At 41.3% G+C, this 21,982-nt stretch overlaps 1 protein-coding gene across 4 annotated transcripts in view; it reads left to right on the top strand.

The window, feature by feature from the left end:
• Window positions 1–21,982, top strand: part of PTPRK (protein tyrosine phosphatase receptor type K) — a 374,180-nt gene that overhangs the window by 36,435 nt on the left and 315,763 nt on the right. For all 4 annotated transcript variants that reach the window (XM_066605531.1, XM_066605533.1, XM_066605532.1 and 1 more), the window contains exon 2: window positions 15,787–15,909. In XM_066605531.1, the coding sequence (XP_066461628.1) occupies window positions 15,787–15,909 (123 nt within the window). The remainder of the gene's footprint in view (window positions 1–15,786; window positions 15,910–21,982) is intronic.

The following is a 21,982-nucleotide window of genomic DNA, read 5'->3' as shown; positions in this document are numbered from 1 at the left end:
TGTGCATAACAGCTGATCGTTTTTAAGGTGTCTATTAGTACAGCAAATTGTAACCCTCCCTCTGTCCCATACTATGCCAAGTGTGCATGTGTTCTCTGTAGGAAGACATAATTAAGCTCCTGCTGAACACCGCCGACGGCTCCTCACCTTTGTTCTTACAGCAGGTCGTAAAATGTGCCGCTGCCAACTCGGACATTCTGGCGGCCGTGGCACACAATTGGTTCCCCTTCCTTGCAGACACCAGTCCTTGGCACCTGCACTGGCTGCGACATCTGTCCGATTGTTTCATCTTCCTTAACTGCATATTACCCAGAGGAGCATGGGTGGCTTTATAATTATCCTCACACAACTTCTAGGTGCTCTCCTTAAGGAGGAATGATACCCCTCCTGACCCACTTCATAGGCCTCTCACTAGCCAAGTCAGATCCTACTGCACACTGATCAGGGGCAATAACCCTGAAACAGCTATCTGTGTATGGATTCTTAATCTTTGTTGCCTAGACCTGTATAAACAGACATTGATTTGCAGAAATGCTGCCATCCAATAGGTGGCGTTGCAAAGGTATTGTTGCATCTTCCATATTTGCATAGATTACCCAGAGGAGTATGCATGGCCTTATAAGTCTCCTCACTCACCTTCCAGGTGCTCTCCTTAAGGAGTGATGATGCACGTCCCGACCCATCTGCCCGAAAAGCACGTTCGCATCCGTCCATGCTCTTAAAGGGGTGATGTGCCCCAAAAATATGAAGGTAAAGTGTAAAAACTTGGGTGCCTCAGGATTTGACCCAAAGCCAAACTCGTTTTGGTTCAGTGGATGCATATCTACTGATCCTGACAGTCAAATGGTCTGTTGGTCACTGCTGGTGTCAATTATATAACAATCGGGGAGTGTGCCATGGTTTCTATTTATGAAGCTGATGTGAACTCAGCTTTGCATGACTCCAGTTTTTAGGTATTAATATGTAAAAGCGTCCTGGGCGCCATTTAGTTGGACATGGCACTGTTCATGTGGGAGTTACTTGGAGCAAACTGTAGAATTGGATCCCATTACTATATACTCAGGAAAGTCTTCGTACTTTGGGAAGGTTTTCCTGCATGCCTGTGGCTGGATTCATTTCTGTTCTTGGCACTAAATCTAGCACTTCTATGCATAACACTGATACTGTGTATCTTTGACTGCATACTGTACTCCCTCACAATAGCGTTTTTTTAACCCCTAAAGGCCAGCTGCACAAGACTAGATTTGAATTGGAAAATCTGTGATAGTCACCTGCCCAGGCGATCCGCGGTATTCCGCACCCATTGAAAAAATAGAACATTCGCATGTCCGCTAACGTGAGCAGATAGGTATCTGTGATTTCTGCAAACGGATTTAAAATTGCAGCATGTAATATTTTTGTGCGGACTCCGCACAGACTGCTACCATTAAAGTCAATGGAAGCCGTCCGACCCGCAGCCCATCCACAATTGACCTTACGAATAGGCTGCAGGTACATGCTCCGTTGCTAGGTGATGACAAACAAATGTAACAAAAAAATAAAAAACACCAAAAACAAAACCTGTACTGCACATGAATGACGGCGAGTGTCCACGGTCATAGGCAGTACTGGAAAAGAAAGAAGGTACAGTATCAGAGCCGGATTCTTCTACAAGCGCCTGCATGAGGAATCCGACTCGTTCATGTGCGAGCGGCCTAAGAATGCAGCCATTCCTTGCATTTTGTTGGGGTTTTTTTTCTCCCCACTTGCAGAAATCCTAAGGCCAGCTTCACACTGCTGAGGTTTGTGTGAGATGCACAGATATGAACCCCATTCTTTTGGATTCAGGGCATGTGTGAAATTAGGCTAAGCTTTCCAAGGGCTTGTCTTTTGCAGTACAAGTTGCATTTTTAAAAATACTATTTCACATACAACATGAAATAAATAATAATTAAAAAATTAAAAAAAAAAAAAAAAAAAAATATATATATATAATATGACATTTTTTATTTATTTCTCTTGAGCTGGGCAAGTTGTATTTTTACCTGACACCACTTTGGTGACATATAACGTCTTGTAAAGCTTTCACTTTTGAGTTCAGATTTGAAACAAAAAACTGAAATTCCACCATTGTCTTTTGGATTTTGTTCAATTGACACTCATCATGCAGTTAAAAAAATGAAAGAAACAAATATGACAACAGTTCCACGTTTTTACGCACCATATATTTGACCATGTGAACGGATGCATTGGAAACCAATCCCCCTACATTGTATATATATTTTTTAAAATAAACTCCAGTGAACTTTTTTTTTAGTCCCCAAGGGCACTTGAAGATGCAATTGTGTGATCACTAGCATAGTACACTGCATTACTTCTGTAATGCAGTATAGCATGCACTTACCTTTACTACTGGCCCCCATGAGCTGATTGTGCTCATTAGCTATAATGTCAACAACTGAATGGGCTTTGCTACAGTCTCCCTAACGCCGAAGGAAATCACAGACTTCTATAGGGGTTATAGAAATGGTATAGTGAACAACCGAATTGGGACCTAAATCTACGTGACTTTCATGGCATATCCTGTGGATAAGCAATGAACCTCTCATATAGGAATACCCGCTTTAAAAACTAAGATCTGGATCTCTAAAAGAATTGTGGGTTATAGAGCAGCCTTTCCACTACACGCCCATAGTCCTTTTTCATCCTTGATCCCTGTACTGCCATTCAGAACATTTCAGAATGAATGTCCTCTTATTAGGCATTGTTCTCACATACTCTAGATGTCATAAGTAATCTTGGCTTTGCTATGAGTCTAATGAGTATAGCTGCCCACCATGTCTTGTAGTGCCCAGTGTATGAGCTAACCTTGGTCCACAGATTGTCAACTCTGTGAATCCTGGACATTGAGCTTCCTCAGTTTCACCGCACATGTGTATTGCTTGGCAAGCAGACGTAAACACTTTCAACTTGTGGCTTATAGCCACTGCTACCAGTTATACCTCTTGGTGTATTGCAAGATCTCACTTTCTTTAACTTGTAAAAGGAAGAATGACTCAAACACAACTTCACATACACGTAACTGTATTTCGCCTGCCCGCACAGCGCGCTCCCCCACCCACGTGCACATGGATACTATTTTATATACACTTTCTATGGTCTGCCTTCTGTTTAACATTTGTTACCATTTGTCTGCATATTATGCATTCCATTTCATTTTAACCCCAGGATGACAACTGGAAAACTTACCAAATGTGTGAAGTGTGACTCATTTGTGTGCCTATATTTAACGTTCTCAGACCGTCTTGGGTCTATTTGCTCCACTTGTTTTGGCTCTTCTACGTATGTAGTAGTAACTTTGGAGCCGTTGTGAAGAGAGGATGAAGAACTGATCTTTCCTTTCGTACCCCGAGCTTCTGCTTGCCATAAATTAACTAGGCATGTTACCTTGTAATCCGACAATAATGTAGAAACTGTAGTACTTGTATACCGCTGGAAATCCCTCTGAAATTGATATGACGAGAGGAAGCCCCAAATGCATTAGTTTTTATTAAGAATTATTTGCTCCAGGAAGTTGCAGAAGGAAATGGGATGTCTGAGAAGTAGATGTATTTTTTTTCGATGTTTTTAGATTTTGCCTTCAGGTTACGTTATGAATAAAGGATAAGTGAAGAATGCAGGATGGTTTCATCGTTTTAATCAAATCAGCTGCATGTCCCAGGGCTTTTCTGCCAGAGCTAATCTACTGGTGGTTTGGTATCATATATATATATACTGTATATATTCTTTTAAAGGGAATGTTGGCCATCCTCCTTCAGGCGCTCTAATTGCCTGCACAGAAGTGTGTGCGATTGGACCAAGTGAAGTCAGATTACACAATAATTGTTAGTAAAGCCTCCAGTCATTATCCACTGAGTGCAAATGTTCTGTGAGGGAGAATTGGGATGTCTCTGCAGCTTTTGTGGAGCGATCTTTAAAAAAAAAAAAAAAAAAAAAACTGAGACAACATACATTTATTATCTGTGCCTCTTGTTCCATAGGAAGCAGAACCAAGATAAGGATGTTGTACCAATGACCTTTCCACGCCGCCCGCCGCTGTCGGTCACGTTCTCACTGCTGGGCTGTGTTTACATTGGCTGCATCCCTGACATTCCATATATACGCATGAGCACTGCAGCCAGTCGCTGGCCTCCGCGGTATATAACCTGAAACCAGTGATTGGCTGCAGTGCTCACCGCTACAGCCAGTGTAAACACAGGCTGGCGATGAGGATGGGAGTCGTGGCGCCTGACCGGCGGAAGATTGAAGCCATGAATATGGCTAAATTAGTTTTTAACCATTGCCTGCCCTCTTGTAGGAAGAAAAAAAACCCCCAAACTCTGACAATCTCTCTAACAATTGTTGTCATTACGCTAAACTGGCCTAGTGACTTGTGTACATGCTCAAAATCGCTGAAATGCCATTTGTACCTAGGGTTTTTGTTTTTTTTAATATATGGTTATATCATTTAAACTGATCAGCTTTGAGCTGATTTCAACTCTTGGTGCATGTGACACTATCTTGATTGTCAGTTCACCCAATGCCTTAAGGCCTATTTAGACCCAACGATTCTCGCTCATAATTCACTCAAAGCAGTCTTTTGAGCGATAACCATTGCATTTACATGCACGGACATCATGCCGTTTTCATGCACGAGTCGTTCCTCGCTCAATTCTAGTTTTCTTGAATTGTGCGATGAACTCTTATCAGCGGTGCAGGCTGTTATCACAGTTGGCAGCGCTGATCAGATTCTTTCAGCTTGCGTCCAACTAGTAGTTCCCAGCGGGACACGAGCTGTAATCTCGGAGGGCAATACAGATGTTTGCTTATGCAAAACAGCTGTATTGTTTACCAAGCAATAGTGAAGGTGTCCCGCTTTGCCTGTATAGCTCTTAAGTAGCTACTTAGCTACTATAGGCTATGCAAAAATGATCGCTCACAACCGTCACTCAAACGGTTGTTTGAGTGACTTTTGATCGATCTGTCAGTGTAAATTGGGTCTTAGTTTCAGGTTAAGAGTATTTTTCTTTTCCAGGAATGGTCTTAAGGTTGAGAACTAAAAAGGTTTACATTATATTTTTCTGTATTTAGAATCAAATCCTGGCTTTGACTTCATAAAAAACAAAAATACTGAAGTGTGAATGAAGCCTAAAGCTACATTCACTCTGGTGAGCGCGATATCCGGCCCAATATCACACTTGTCAATGTGCGTTTTATCCTAATCGTCTTAACGTGTAATTGGATACAGTGAAATGAAAGGGTCAGGTTCTAAGGTGAAATATAAAAGCGGTAGATGGAGAAGAATTAAATTGGGGAATGTGGTAGGCTTCCCTAAAGACGTGTTTTAAGAATACATGTTAAACTGTGGATGTTGGGAATTACCCCAGGCAGAAGAAGCAGGCAGGTAGCATAGTCAGTGTCGGTACATGGGTAGTATCTGTTCGCAGTACAAGAGTGGGAGGCAGGTAGTGTAGTCAGTGAAGCTAGAGGTCAGTATATGGGTAGTATCTGTTCGCAGTACAAGAGAAGCAGAGAGGTGGCATAGTCAGTGGAAGCCAGAGGTTGGTACACGGGCCATATCGGTTCACAGTACAAGAGGAGCTGGAGGGTAGCATAGTCGGGAGAAGCCAGGAAATGAAGGGGAAATTGGAGACCTATACCTTTTTGTAAGATGCTTTGAAAATTTGGTAATAGATAATTCATAAAAATATTAAAACCGATAAAAAGTAAAAGAAAAAATTTTCCGAACACTTAGATGGATTAAACCAAACAGCAGTCATTTCACTTGCCAAAGGCTCTTTGTAAATATTTTTATAAAAATTGCTGCGGAGGGCGGCATGGTCCTTTTACACAGGAGGAGCTGTTGAGCAAACGATGCCCACCAGCTCGTCCCAGTGATGCTGTTACACAGGCCTGAAATTTGCTGGCAGCGCTCACAGCGTGCTCTGACCGTCCACATCCTTCCACAGTAAGCAGATAGTCGTCCAAAAGTGAACAACCCATCGTTCAGTTTTTCATTTTCCATTGCTGTATTTGTTAACATGGGACTGTTATCGTTCAGATTCTCACAGGAGCGCTGGAACCTGAATGATTCTGAATGATGATCATCCCGTGTAAAAGGGCCACAACTCCCTCTATGTATTTCTCATAACACAATTATATACAGCAGTAACTTCCACTGCAGAATGGATACAATGTCCTACTTAGACTGATTTGGGAAGTGCCTTTCATATCTTTGCTGAAGGTACTGTTCAGAGCCTCCTGCACAGTTACAGCATAAAATCCCAGATAAAATGGGACAGCATGCTATTGCTGGTCGGATTGCCAGAAGCTGGACGGACCACATTGGTCAATGAGGTCTGTTGGCTCTGGCGTGTGTCAGATACCAGCTGGAATGTAAGCATTTGAACTCCTGGCATCAGCACTATGATGCCAGGAGTTTGCTGTGGACACTGGCTGCAGCAGTCACTTTATTTCTGGCGGTTGTCCCTGGACAAGGAGGAGGATGGAATAGCGGCTAGCTGCTGGGGACAAGTGAGTACGGTATATTGTTTAGTTTCTTATTTTTATCACCCAACCGTTAACAAATGTTTTTAATAAGACCACCCCTTTAAGGGCTTCATCACACAATGTTTTTTTCAAGGATTTAAAACACTTATGGAAAAAGTACCACGCATTTAAAGTTGGGTGTTCTGAATTGTTGTGCATGTGCCAAAACCTTTGTTCTTCCTGCACTAATGGCATCTGTTTCACATAGACAACTATACTTTGCTCTGTTTGCATTGCCAGAAGACTGTTCTTCTAGTCATTTTTGTTTGCTCACAGAGTATCCACATATTTATCTTGCAAAAGCCTTGCTGTGCATTTTCTTCACAGCTGTTGAGGTAAGCAACGAAGCCTAGTTTATTTTACGGTTGCAAGAAAAAGTGAACCCTTTGGTATTACCTAGATTTCTGCGATGATTACTAATACATGGAACAAGTAACTTTGAAAAAATTGTTCAAATTCGGACAATTCAACAATCTCTTCACATTTGTCCATTTTATGCAGGCATACAAATCTCTTACTCATTTACGTGCCTTTTGCATGTGAACAGTGATTGCTCGTTCAGTTGTTCACATTGACTGAATATGAATGACTAAACAACTTATCAACCTGTATAAACAGGCTGTACAAACAAACTCTGTCATTGCTGGTCATGCGAATGATAAATCTCTTTGTGTAAAAGGAGCCCAGCTAAACTAGTAATTCCAAAACTATTGCGCAAATATTCACACTGCAGGGAGAAAAGGAAAGTGAACCCTTGATTTTAATCTACAGTACACCCCCCCCCCCCCCCCCCCCTTTAACAAAAATTACTTCCATTGAATTAGTTCTCCAGCAGCTACAAATGAGATTTGGATCATTCCCCTATGAAAATGTTTCAGTTCATCAATATTCTTGGGATGCCTTGCGTGCACGGTCCTCTTCAGGTCACAGCACCACATCTTGATTCTTGATTTAAATGAAGTCGATGTTACATACTGGCTTGGTGTGTTACACCTTGTTTTTATAAGAGTTCAGAGTATATAAAGCCGGTCTCACACGACCTGATTTGAATTGCGGATTCCGCAGGGTGTATGAGCGGCGGTAATGTGCGGTTGAATCAAATACATTGAATTATGCCGTTCCCATCACATTAGGGAGTTGGGATTGCATAATCCGTGAGTGGAAAATTAGAACACAGCATGTTCTATTTTACCGTAGATATCTGTGACATAGACCCCATTGTTTTCTATGGTTGTGGATATACACACATGCCCAAACACAATTTATATTGCGTATAGGCGCTAGGTACCTGCTTCATTGCTGAGGGACAGTGCGGGAAATGCAAACAAAAAAAGTGTACTGCGCATGACCGCCTGCGTGCAGTACAACTTTGCGGCCGTATGCAGGGTCACAGTTGGGATTCGCTTATGGCTGTATGAGCCTAGCCTAAGAATTAAAGGGGTTGTCCCGCGATGACAAGTTAAGTTAAACACTTCTGTATGGCCATATACATGCACTTTGTAATATACATCGTGCATGAAATATGTGTCATACAGAAGTTATATACTCACCTTCCCTGCGCTGGCGTCCCCGTCTCCATGGTGCCGTCTAATTTCAGCGTCTAAGCGCCCGATTAGACGCGCTTGCGCAGAAGGGTCTTCTCCCTTCTGGTCGGTCCGGGCACGAGCGGCGTTCTGGCTCTGCCCCTTCTACGCGCCATCGCGTAGCTCCGCCCCGTCACATGTGCCGATTCCAGCCAATCAGGAGGCTGGAATCGGCAATGGACCGCACAGAGCCCACAGTGCACCATGGGAGAAGACCCGCGGTGCATCGTGGGTGAAGATCCCGGCGGCCATCTTGGAGGAAAAGAAGGAAGAAGCTGCAGAGAGGGGATTCGGGTAAGTAAAATTTTATTTTTTTTAATTTCAACACATCCCTTGGGTTTGTCCTGCGCTGAACAGGGGGCCTATGCAAAAAAAACAAAGAAAAAAAAAAACAGTTTCGGCGCGGGACAACCCCTTTAACTTATCTCCTTTTGTATAATTATAGAAAATGTCAAGAGTATACTCATGTGCTCAGTGTTAAGAAAATTGTAGATCAATGTATCAGTTGTTTGTTTTTGCCATTAGATTGTAGACTAGGAAGATATAGCATCCTGCTAGTATGAGTAGTGAAGGGTTAAATGTAACCATTTCTATACACCAGTGAGTGTATGTTGGGTATGGCAGAGATAAGAAAGTCCTCCAGACCCCCTCCCTTGCATTCCTTTTAATGAAATATTAACTGTTTCTTTGTCTAACATAAGTTACGCCTTTTAAGGTGTAACTATAACAATGATTTTAGTTATAGCCTATCATGTATTCTTATTAGTTTGGGAGATATATACTTTGTCTGTGATGTCATTTCTAATATATAAACCATATGCCACTTTGAATACATTAGAAATCATTTGATACCGCAATAGGCTGGTGTGATTTGTATTTCTCCTAAGGGCCCATGCTTCTACACGGGATCTGAGATTGCCTTCTCCTTGGTAAACAAAACCGATTCTCAGACTGAGACTGAAAATTAAAACTCTGAAAGAGTGCAACTACATATCAAATGGAATATTAAAGTTTAGGTTACAAACCTTTTGAACAAAACAATAAGTTAGCAAAAACAAATAAAAGAAGCGTTAGGCTGAATGCACATGAACGGGTTGGATTCTGGCTGCAAGATCGCAGAGGAACCCAACTCTATGCCCCAGAGGTGACCCCCGTGTGCCTGCCCAATGTGTTTGTGTGCAGGCGGTTTCTGTACTGCGGATGTGCTGGCCAGCGCACATGCACAGTACAGATTGTGCCGCACCACCACTAGACTATGACATGGATCCTAATGACCCTTCTGCAATGCTCATTGCGGAAAGGCGGCCCGATGGATGGCTTTCATTGACCCCAGTTGAAGCCGTCCATGCTAGGCCTGCACTAAAATATAACCTCCTGCGATTTCCCCCTCACAAGGGGAAAATAGCAGGTGATTTCCGCTCATAGACGGGAAAAGGTGATTTTCAATAGCATGTCTATGGGCAGTATTTGCCATTCGATCCGGGGGGGAACGCCTGCTTTGGATCCCGCAATGCAAATGCGCTTGTGCATTGGGCCTTACAAGACAGGTCATTGGCAGATTTCATTTATTGGTCGGGTGTTCCTGACATTCAGAAAGTTTCTGACTTTTAAAAGCCATCTCTATGTCTGTGTCTTAACCATTTCAAAGCAAAGTTCTCCTTGGTCAAAGAAATTTAATGGGAACAGGTCACATCCCCACATACACTAAGTTATAGTACTGTGTTAGGGGAGCTGACATAGGGGTCCGGTGATTTTATACTCTCCTGTGGTGTTACCTGTGTAGATCTCTCAGCGCTGGAAAATCTGACACTCTCCAGCATTCTTTGCATGCGCTCTTCCATAGACTTGTATAGGACAGCATGCGCACGGGAGTCAGAAATGACCCAGATTTTAATGCTGCGTGACAACTTCAGAGAGGGGCACTGCTGGTTGGTGAGAGCAAAGTGAATGTAAAAAATGCATCGTGTGGTGTCCTGTTACCTCCCCTAACACCATCGTAACTTGGTGTATAGTGCTGTGGCCACATGACAGGTTTCCCTTTAAGCAAACTATCTGCAAGGCTATGGCCAATCATGATTTGATTACCACCTTACATCACATGGATAAGCTGTGTAGTGATGCTGAGGAGTGCTTCTCTTCCAAAGTTCGGGGATGTGTTAAAGAAATTGTTAAAACCTGTCTTTTTTTATAAGCGTCATGGTGCCTTTAGTCACAGCTCACCCATAAGGGTAAACTTCTTCCAAACTTAGTAGTGGAAGGGAGTAGAACTCTGTGGTATTATTGTATCTTGACGCCACCAGGAAGTTCTGTAGGTACAATGTAGGTTTTACCAAATACATGTAAAAGCATTGGTGTATACCACCTCTTCTCAAAAGCAAAGTTTCTAGAAGTGACATATTTACAGGTTGTCCAGCAGCTTTTGATAAATTTACTTTTAATTAGTAGCACCCAGGCACATAATTAGTTCTGCATATTCATGAGCTGCTGCCTAGCCACACCCACCACGCCTTCCAGCCAGGGATTGACAGCTCTCTACACAGTAATGGGCAGACAGTGGTGGCTGGAGGGTGGGGTGGGTGTAGCTAGCCTGCAGTTCATGAATATTTAAGGAACTTTAACCCCTATTGACACTGAGGGTTTTTTTTGTTTAAAGTCCTCACTAATTTTTTGTTGAGATAGTATTTAAAGACTTGTTTTTTGCGGGACGAGTTGTATTTTTCAATGGTACTATTTACTGTATCATAATGTACTGAAACTTTTTTTAAAAACCTCCAAGTGGAGTCAAATGGGGAAAAAATTAAATTCTGCGATCTTTGGGTCTAGGTTTCACTGCATACACATTGTGGCAAAAATGCATAGAAAAAAAATTATGGTATAGTACAACTGCAATGACACTAAATCTATACAGTTTATGCTGTCCTAATTGATATATATTTTTATATTACATTTTTCTGCCGCCATCTTCGGACAGCTCTAACTTTATTTTTCTGCCAAGATGGGGCTAATTTTTTGTGGGACATCCTGTAGTTTCTATGGGCACCATTGTAGAGTGTATGCGTCCTTTTGAGCGCTTTTTATTGCATTTTTGCTCAGCTGATCGGTCGGGGTCCTGAGCGACTGATCCCAGCTGATCCAACTATTGATGACTTTTGATTCCATATAATTAGATGTATAGTGAAGTCTCTGTAGACATGTAATGGGCATTAAATTTGTACAGTATAGTCGAATAAAGACATTACCTATAAACATGGGTAGTGTTTCAAACTAATAAAATTAAATCTGCTATGATGCTACCGCCTTGGGTGTAAGGCCCTGTTTACACCCAAGGATCAAACTGCTATGACATTGCCCCTTTAAGCACAAGATGAAGCAGCTGTATATTTGGTCCCCAAATTCCAAGAATGAAACCACTTCTGCTCCCTCTCATTGCAAATATTGGTGAGGAGCGGAGAGGGGGCCGGAGCTCAGTGCACTGCTCCCAGCCTACCTCCTCCCCCTGCAGAAAGGGACACCCGGCCGATATACCGACGTGTGAATAAGCCCTGAAACTGCTATAGTGTTGCCCTATCTAAAAGTTTGATGGGTTCGCTCAAAAAATGAATGTGAAATTGGAGAAAAAATAGTGAAAATGTATTGATGCTTTTGGGATGTACGTGTTTTTTGTTGAACTTTAACCCTTAGTGACGGCGCTATCGTAAAACTACGTCCTGCTGTTGCAGGACATGTATGGAGGCAGGTAGCGGCGCTATCTCCCTCCATATAGTGCGGGCGTCAGCTGTTTATTACAGCTGACACCCGCAGGCAATAGCCGCGCTCGGCCGATCGCGGCTATTAACCCTTTAAATGCCGCCGTCACTTCTGACAGCAGCATTTAAATCCCCCGAACGCTGTTCGGGGGTCCCGCACAGCCCCCCCCCGCGGTGAGATCGGGGGAGCCGTGCAGGTGTCATGGCAGCCGGGGGCCTAATGAATGGCCCCAGGGCTGCCTTAACAGACTGCCTATCAAGCCATCCACACAGGGTGCCTTGATAGACTGCCTGTCAAAAAGCAGTATGACGTATTGCTATAGCATTATGTCATACTGCGGGAGCGATCAAAGCATCGCATGTTAAAGTCCCCCAGGGGGACTTCAAACTAAAGTAAAAGAAAAAAATCAATAAAGTTTTTTAAATTGTTATAAAAGTGTAAATCGCCCCCCTTTTGCCATATCTATTAAAAAATCTAAATCATAAAATAAAAATATGTATTTGATATCGCCGCATCCGTAAAAGTCCGCCGCATCCGTAAAAGTCCGATCTATCAAAGTAGTGCATTATTTTTTCTGCACGGTGAACATCGTCCGAAAAAAAAAATAAAGAACGCCAGAAATACACTTTTTTTAGTTACCCTGTCTCCCAGAAAAAACGCAATAAAAAGCGATCAAAAAGTCGTATGTATTCCAAATTGATACTATCGGAAACTACAGGACATCACACAAAAAATGAGACCTTGCTCAACTACTTCGACGGAAAAATAAAAAAGTTGTCGCGCGCACAAAATGACCGCAGAAAATAATTGAAAAAAATTAAAAATCTTAAAAAAAAAATACTACAGCAAAAAATAAATACTATATAAGTTTGGTATTGTAGTAATCGTACTGACCCATAGAATAAATATATCAGGTCGTTTTTGTTGCAGTTTGTGCGCCATAGAAACAGGACGTACCAAAAGATGGTGGAATGTCGTTTTTTTTTCCATTTCTCTCCGCTTAGACTTTTTAAAAAGTTTTTCAGTAAATTATATGGTACAATAAATAGTGCCATTGAAAAATACAACTCATCCCGCAAAAAACAAGCCCTCATACAGCGACATCGATGGATAAATAAAGGAGCTACGATTTTTTTAAAAGGGAGTAGGAAAAAACAAAAATGGAAAAAAGCAAAAAAGCTCCGTCACTAAGGGGTTAAAGCAAAAACCATGTTCAATTGGCTTTTGAAATAACCTGGAAATAACTTCAGAGTTTTTGGATTTCTTAAATGACTAGTTTTAAGAATACATAAACTCCAAGTGAATCTGAACTGAGCAGAATTGAGATCACATGACCACCTGAGGAGGAATCGGCAGGAGTTTCAAATAGAAAGGGAGAGCGAAGCAAGATAATGCTAGCTGAACTATGTATAGTGAGGGATAGTTAAATGATGAAAATTCACTGTCACGTGGCGAAAATGAGAATGGGGGGTAGGTATTTCTTAGACAGAATTGGCAATAGCATCTAAAGGGTTAACAGCTGTGAGTTGTCTGACAGCTGACACCCTCTTGCAACAGCTGTGATCAGACAGCTGACAGTGGGCTCTGCTCAATGCAGACCCTATGCTCACCTGCCAATCAGTTATCAGGAGTTCACAGTGGGATACAGCTGATACTATTGTTTCAACTGTATTCTGCTCCCTGATGACAGGCTGGATATGAAGAGCAGAGCGAACCAACTGCGTTCTTCATACCCTGCTCGGAGCGCTCTGCTGTAGAACAGCCAGGCGCTCCGAGCGGGGAACATCTGGATGCAGAAGACAATCGGCCTCGATTGTCATCTTAATTCCCCGCTCGGAGCCAAGGTGATCGCTCAATGTTTGAGCCATCAGCTTGCGCTGTGAATGGACGCAACGATCAAAAGAGGTCTTTTGAGCGAGAATCGTGTCTAAATGGGCCTTTAGTGAAATCGAATGGCCTCCAACCCCTGTTAGTTATTAGACCTATATAATGAACTGACATCCAACGTCACTGGAGACCCGCCGTCTTTCTATTTCTCATTCTCCACCATTCTTATCTGCATACTATAAACAAACCTGCAATATTTCTTTTGGAAGGATTCCCCTGAGGATGCCTTAATGATGTCATTAAATAATGTTGGGTATTAGACGGGATTCAGGAAGTATCTAATCAAGAGAGAGGTCATGTAAAGTAAATACCGTATTTTCCGGAGTATAAGACAACTTTTTAACCCAGGAAAATCTTTTCCAAAGTCGGGGGTCATCTTGTACACCGGGAATACGCTGTTAAAAAAATAAAATAAAAGAATTCAATACTCTTATCCCACGGCGCTGCTGCAGGCTGTTGCTCCCTCCTCCACGCCGACAGAGCATTGCTTTCTGGATGCGGGGCTTGAATGCAGGAATTAGCTCAAAAAATAAATAGCTTCCCCTACCCCAGCGTGTAAAATCACAATTGACTTATGCTCGTGGGCATGGAAACCCACTTTTATATTGCATGCTATGGCAGGTATTAGTGTTGGTGTATCTTGACGCCACCAGGCAGTCCTGGTGAAGTCAAGATTGACGGTGGCAAGGAGTAGACAGCAAGGGGTGGTGTAACTGACAGACAGCGTGCAGGCACAGCAGGAGCGCAGCATGGACACAGTAGCGCCGCGCTGCACTGCCTGAAATCGCTTCTCCCGACAGTGCATGAGGACAGCAGGGAACCTACTGGGAAGGAGGAGAGTTCAGAGGCCATGGAAGAGAGCTGGTAAGCTGTGCACAGCTGTTCTGCTCACTTGCATTGCTTACGGCTCCCACAAATTTAGTGTCACAGTTTCAAGGACCCTAACTATTGAGCCAATCGTGAGCTAGGGGTGTGCCAGGGGCGTTCCTCCATGGAAGCCCTGTCAAACCCTTAGCTTCCGGTAGCGTCAAGGTGCACTAATACCGCCTCCGAATTATACAGAAACATACTATGTTACCATTTGTTAGAGTTCTACTTTCTGTTTTTAAAAATGGGTTGTAAAGTGAATTTTTTAGGAAGTTGTGCTGGCATGTGAACTCTTTTTGGCAGTGCAAAGGTTAATTATAACTCAATTAAACTACATGTTAAAATTTCATGCTGCGGAGAGATGCCACGGGTTTCCAACCTGAGTTAATGCCAAGCTTGCAATTTTGTGATTAAATTTCTGGATTGATGTTCTTTTAATAACAACATTAGTCTGTCTGGAATTATCATTCAGAATCCATTACGTTGGCCTTTCAAACAATAATGCAGAAAAAAATGGTACTTTGGGTTAATTTATTGCATCTGTCTCTTTTTTTGACAGAGGTTAACTTGAATGAGGGGTGATTTGGAAACTGAATAAGGCATGGAAGTTCAATGGTTTATGAAGGCCAGTTGAAGGGGGAATATATTCTCGAAGGTTGCAGGAGTTACAAAAGCATTTGACAAGCAAAATTACTGTATTTGTAGGCTGAAACGGAGAGTTCATGACGTTTCATAGTGCGCTCACTGGGCCATATTATGGAGAAGGAGAATATTATACATGTGTGTTAATTATATGATCAGTGGACCATCTGTGTACTGCTCTTGCACGGTCAAATTTGCAATGTATATTCGTGCACAAAAAAACCTAAAAATGGGCAAAATACATAAGTATTTTTTTTTTGCATAAATACACAGTGAATTAATGTGAAATACGCTTACACCTGTGTGAATGCGGCAATATATATGGTGTTTTCATAAAGATACATCATTTTATATCTTTAAACCTCAACTACTAGCTTATATTATTTACAAGGGGGAAAATGGCGCACAAGTAACGTCGTAAGTAAAGAAAGCTAATTAGCAACGGATTCCTTTTATATAAATGTAACGGTCCATTGCTTGTGCTTTGTTTTAGGAGGGTGTGCCTTTGATGATGGGCCAGCAGCCTGTGACTATCATCAGGATCTATATGATGACTTTGACTGGGACCATGTGAGTGCTCAAGAGCCCCATTACCTGCCTGCAGAGATGCCGAAAGGTGAGCAAATTAAGTTTGTTAGTATATGTTATGGTTTTCAGGTTTCATGACTTTCCTGCAGATTCTTCTGTGTTTGTTCTCAGTAAGAGAAATCAAGTAATCTTGTAAACATGATACCTTTTTTTAATGGCTAACAAATACATGATGTTATAGCACGCTTTCAGCTCTTTTATCGACCCTTCATCAGGCTAAAATGAAACTGGTTTGGATGGGACACATATATAATATACAAGTGCAGTGAGGACACCTTGTTTGAAGTACAAATGTTCACACACAGAAATTTGAGACTGTTTTGCACTCAAAACTTAAAACAACAAACTGAGCTGAGACATAAATCAGTCCACTGAGCTCAGGAATGTGACAGTTTTGTGATTTTCTTATCTCTCCTTTAACCTGCACATGGAAGGAGATGAAGCACCACCTATTGGATGGCAAGATTATTACAAGTTGAGTTCTGAATTTTTATAAAGTGTAAAAAAATAAAAAAGATAAGACACATCATAAAACTGCTATACTCTAACACTGTCATACAGTAACCAAATAAAATACTGTACAGTGTGAAGTAATGTAGCATCTCTGGTGCAAGGCCATTGGTGTCACCCCGTTTTAAGCAGGAGCAGCTGATCCACCATCTGCAACCTGCTGTTACAAAGTGTTGGACAAAAACCTTAGAAGTCTAGGATCAGTCTAGGCTCTATTTATACTGCCATGATGGACTCTGATTTCACATGCTCCGTGATGGCTAGGACTCATCTATTAGGATCCATTAATTAAGTCCTTCATCATATTAGAACTCCCTGCCCTAATGACTTGTAATTAGAGATGAGCGAGTATACTCTAAAGATTCGCTCCTCCCCGACGCCCCCCGCCGGCCCCCGAATCTTTAGAGACAAGCGGGGAGATACTTGGCTAAGGCACTACTCACTCGAGTAATGTGCCTTAGCAAGTATACTCGCTCATCTCTACTTGTAATATATCATTCATTTTTTCTATTTGTTCTTTGAATAATATATCAAAGTGTGTGTCACTAATGTGACCATCAAAAAGGAAACTCTTGAAAGATAATTTAAAGGGGTTTTCCAAAAATACTATTGATGACCTATTCCTGGGATAGACCCCAGCCCATCAACTAATTATCACCTATCCTGAGCATAGGACATTAGTAGTATTCTCTCTGGAAAACCCCATTTAAGTTAAATCAGACCCTCCAAAGGCATTTTTGGTGTTACATACATATGGAAAATTTTTAAACTTTATTTTAGACTGGGACTGTGCATATTGTGTTTTATGCAGTTTCAGCCACAAGTGGTTTAAAAAATATTGTAGACATAAAGGGAGGATTCTATTGACTTTGCAGATTTTGAAATCCGCTTTACGGGAAAAGTTGTCCATTTTTCCTGCAAAAACTCAAAAATCTGATGTGGAAAAGCCTTATACTTCTTTTTAGTAACATTCCTATTGATATCTCGAGGAAGAAAGCCAGATGAGACCTAATTCTTTTTGCAGTTGCCGCGGATCATCTTGTTTTATATAAATTTGTAAAACCTCTGTGAGGTAATTAAACATGCAGCGTTCTCGCCTGTCTAAGGGTTTGCCTCAGTGTAAGTAAAACACCAATGTGAAGTTCTGGTTCTCTGGCTCAGGTGATTACCTAGATTGGATACAATTTGTATCCATTTTTTATTTGTGGATGATTTCAGGCTCTAGATATAAATCATGTATTCATGGTTAACACAATGGTGGTAATAAAAACTACAGCTAAGGCCGCCTGCAGACGTCCGGGTCAGATCCAGCTACGAGGATTCTCGCAGCGGGACCCATCCCGCACCCCTGCAGGGACCAGCGCGTACTCACCTGCTTCCGGGGCTCCGGCTGTTTGATGCGTCAGCTGCCCTAACTCTGCAAAAAAAAACGAGCCCTCACACAGCCCAAAAAAAAAACTTAAAAAAATACAGGTCTGAAATTATGGCGACGGAAAGAAAATAATTAAAAAAAAATAAATAAAAAAAAAAAAAAATATATATATATATATATATATATATATATATATATACATTTACTTTTTAAATTAGAAAATCGTTAAACTATATACATTTTGTATCCCTGTAATTGTACTGACCCATAGAACTCTGACTGCACTGTGAAAACTGTAAAACCAATTGCATTTTTTTTATCTCTCCACACTTAAAAAAAATAAATAAATACATTAAATAAATTAAATTGAATAAAAAAAATACAACTTGTTCCACAAAAAACAAGCCTGCATACGGCTATGTCAATGGAAAAAGGGAAAGGTTATGGCTCTTGGAAGGCAGGGGACGAAAAAACAAAGTAATAAATTTCTTCTCCTTAAGTGACTTGTATATTTTTAAGTAGTAAAGTATAATAACTTTATAAGATTGGCATCACCATAATCGTACTGACCCACAGATAAAGGGAACATCACATTTTTACCACACTGTGAATACTGTAAAAATAACCACTTTTAAAAATAGCATAATTCTGTTTTTGCAATTTCAGTTAAAAAGTTTAAAGAGTTTTTCAATACGTTTATACAGCACCAATAAAAGAAAAACTACTGCAAATTTGCCGTCATCCAGCTGTTGACTGAAAAATTAAGTTCGCTCTTTTAACCCATCAAGGCATAGTAAATTTACAGCACTTGGTCCTTGGTATTAATCCCAGCCGATAGTAAAAAAAAATACTCACATGGGATTAAAGCTCTTGCTTCTGCAATCAATCAGAAACCGGTTGGGCTGTCAGTTGTTAGACTTGATAACACGGAGGAGGGAGAAGCTTTTTTTATCCCTTTCTGCCTTCTCTTTCCTTTAGTACACAGCGATTAATAAGTGCTATGTACTAAAGAGTGGAAATGTTCCTTGCACTACACTACTCCTGTTGCCACTACAAAGGGTATGTTTTCCCTGTAACTGAGGCTCTTATAGATGCCCCAGCTACAGTGGAAACATGGGGACATAGATAGTAAAAAAATATAATTACATTAATAAGTAAAGCACAATTACAGAATTAAAAAAAAATATATACATAAGAAAATAACCCGAAACCATCGCCATATGCGCCCTGGAATCCAAAACCATACATATTGTATTTCAAAGCGTCCCAAACAAAATGAGGAACCCGTTCCCATACTTAAATTATTTTCGTGTAAATATACTACGGTAAGTAAAAAAACAAACACACTATAAATTGGTAAAAAAATATATTTTTTAGCGGATTACCCCCAATAAAACTAAAAAGGGGGGGGGGGGTGAGTGAAAAGATATTAAATCAGCCCTATTTGTCACGGAGAAAAAATAATTTCAGTAGCTGATTGGAAAAAAAAAAAAAAGCTGTAAAACCACCACATGGGTAAAATCCCTAAAGTGTCTGGTCCTTAAAGGGTTAATGCAGAAATGAAAAATGACAATGAAACCCCCCCCCCTCCCCCCCCCAAAATAGCCAGTCTTTTGAGGCATTAATCTGACGCATTCAGGTTAGACGCAGTTGCAATCTCTGGTTGTAACTAGTTCCGTTCACTAACCAGATGCAGAAATTATGGAACGTTTGAGGAATAATGTTTCATTGCACAATAGGAACAGAATAAAGGCTTGTGTACGTAATACTTTTCACTGATGGCTATGTATGTAGGACATGTTCTGTCGCCGGCCACATTGTTAGGATATTTTTTATTTATTTCTGATGCAAAAATCAAACCGTTGCAGACCTAGATCTGCTTTCCTCCCTGGATAAGAGTCCAATCAGAGAGATTGTGATTTATGCAAATGTTGGCATTGTTAATTACCATAGAGAATCGGTAATGAATAGCTGAAGAGGTATGGCCTCGCTGACCTTGCCTACTCACCTATGATGAACAGCTTAATCAACTGTTCGAAGGCACTGATATTCAGAAAAAATGAAAGCATCTGAAATTCTGTTAACTTTTCAATTAATGCAATATTATGTAATTAATCATTTGATTGAGGTCATTGCTACTTAAGGAAGTCTTGCTCTTGGCAAATTGAAAAGGACAGCTTTACATATTTTCTCTTTTCTAATAGTGTAGTTTAGAATGTCAGTTTTGTTGAGCAGTTCCACAGCTGTAATGTGGGTTGTAAAGGAGTTGTACAGGTGAGGCACTAGATCTGCAAACATGGCCCTTGTTCTGTCACCGCATGTATCAACCAGAAGTCCACTCTACTTCTGAAGGCAAACCATGGCAAAGAATACATATTTCTCAACACTCTTTGCAAACATTAAGTATAAGAACTTTGAATTGCATCACTGTCGTTTCCTGTCCATATATAAATGTGAGGTTCCTAGAGGACATTTTGAAGTTGTGTAATTTACATGCGCTACAGGACCACCGGTTATTGGGAATTAGCCTGTCTGACAAAAAAGATACACAAGTGATATTGTGGATGTGACTTTTGATTTAAAATCTAGAATCTGAACTGTATGCTATCACCAAAATTACGGTTCTCTAATGCAAAACTTTTTCAATTGTGAGTTTCAACTTTTTTTTTTATCTGGATGATATTTAAGTGAATCGGACACATTTTAAATTTTTGTCCAGTTTATCTGACCAAACTCCCTACCACTGCAAATAAGAAGTGTTCCCGAGGTATTTAATGGTCTTTCTCCACTTTAAATGCATTAAAGGGGTTGTCCCGCGCCTAAACGTTTTTTTTTTTTTTAAAACCCCCCCCCCCTCCCCGTTCGGCGCGAGACAACCCCGATGCAGGGGTTAAAAAACAAACCGGAGAGTGCTTACCTGAATCTCGGCGGTCCGGCGTCTTCATACTCACCTGCTGAAGATGGCCGCCGGGGTCTGCTCCCTCCGTGGACCGCAGCTCTTCTGTGCGGTCCATTGCCGATTCCAGCCTCCTGATTGGCTGGAATCGGCACACGTGACGGGGCGGAGCTACACGGAGCCGGCATTCTGCACGAGCGGCCCCATTGAAGACAGCAGAAGACCCGGACTGCGCAAGCGCGGCTAATTTGGCCATCGGAGGCCGAAAATTAGTCGGCACCATGGAGACGAGGACGCCAGCAACGGAGCAGGTAAGTATAAAACTTTTGATAACTTCTGTATGGCTCATAATTAATGCACAATGTATATTACAAAGTGCATTAATATGGCCATACAGAAGTGTATAGACCCACTTGCTGCCGCGGGACAACCCCTTTAACTATACATGATTATGCCTCTTAGGTTCTGTTCACATCTGGGTCAGAGACCCTGGTGCAAACCCAGTGCAAATTTCTGGCTGAAAGTCCAGCATGCTATGCTAATTTGACTGCAATCTAGGGGTCATGTGCCATTTGTTGTGTATGTAGCCAATCACAGGCTCCAGTGGTCACGTATTCAGAAGTCACCTATGAAACCTGTGATTGGCTGAGTGGTAATGCGCTTCCCAGGGGACAAGACAGAGATCTCTCCCATGATCTCTTTATACCCAGGAATGTGACCATAACAAGGGGGCATCCTCTGTGTCTAGAGGAAAGATTTCTACACTGACATAGAAGGGGAATCTTTACTGTAAAAGCAGTGAGACTATGGAACTCTCTGCCTGAGAGGACGTGGTGATGGCAAATTCGATAAGAGTTCAAGAGGGGCCTGGACGTCTTTCTTGAGTGATACAATATTATGTGTTATGATCATTAGTAACTTCAGAAGGCTCAGTGATCTAGGGATTGTTCCAATTGCCAGTTTGGAATTGGGAAGGATTTTTTTTCCCTTAAATGGGGAGAATTTGCTTCTACCTCTTCTTCTTTTTTTTTTTTGCTTTCTTCTGGATCAACATTGGGGGTAATGGGCTGATCTGGATAGACAAATATCATTTTTTGGCCTTACATACTATGTATGTACTTCTGTGATTGGAGCTCTGAGGACTATGCCTTCTGTATTGGGCCACGGGGTGACATTTAAGAGGAGAGTATAGCGTATTTTTATTTTTCACTATTCCCTGCCTATGATTTTTTATTTATTTTTTGTCCCGGAGAAAAAAACATTTAAAAATTATAGCCAACTAAACAAACTTTAGTACTACTCAATAGCATGTATGTCCTATAG

Source organism: Eleutherodactylus coqui, chromosome 1 (assembly GCF_035609145.1).
Source record: "Eleutherodactylus coqui strain aEleCoq1 chromosome 1, aEleCoq1.hap1, whole genome shotgun sequence".
NCBI lineage: Eukaryota > Metazoa > Chordata > Amphibia > Anura > Eleutherodactylidae > Eleutherodactylus > Eleutherodactylus coqui.
The sequence above is the reverse complement of the archived record's forward strand: the minus strand, read 5'-3'. Positions and strand labels throughout refer to the sequence as shown.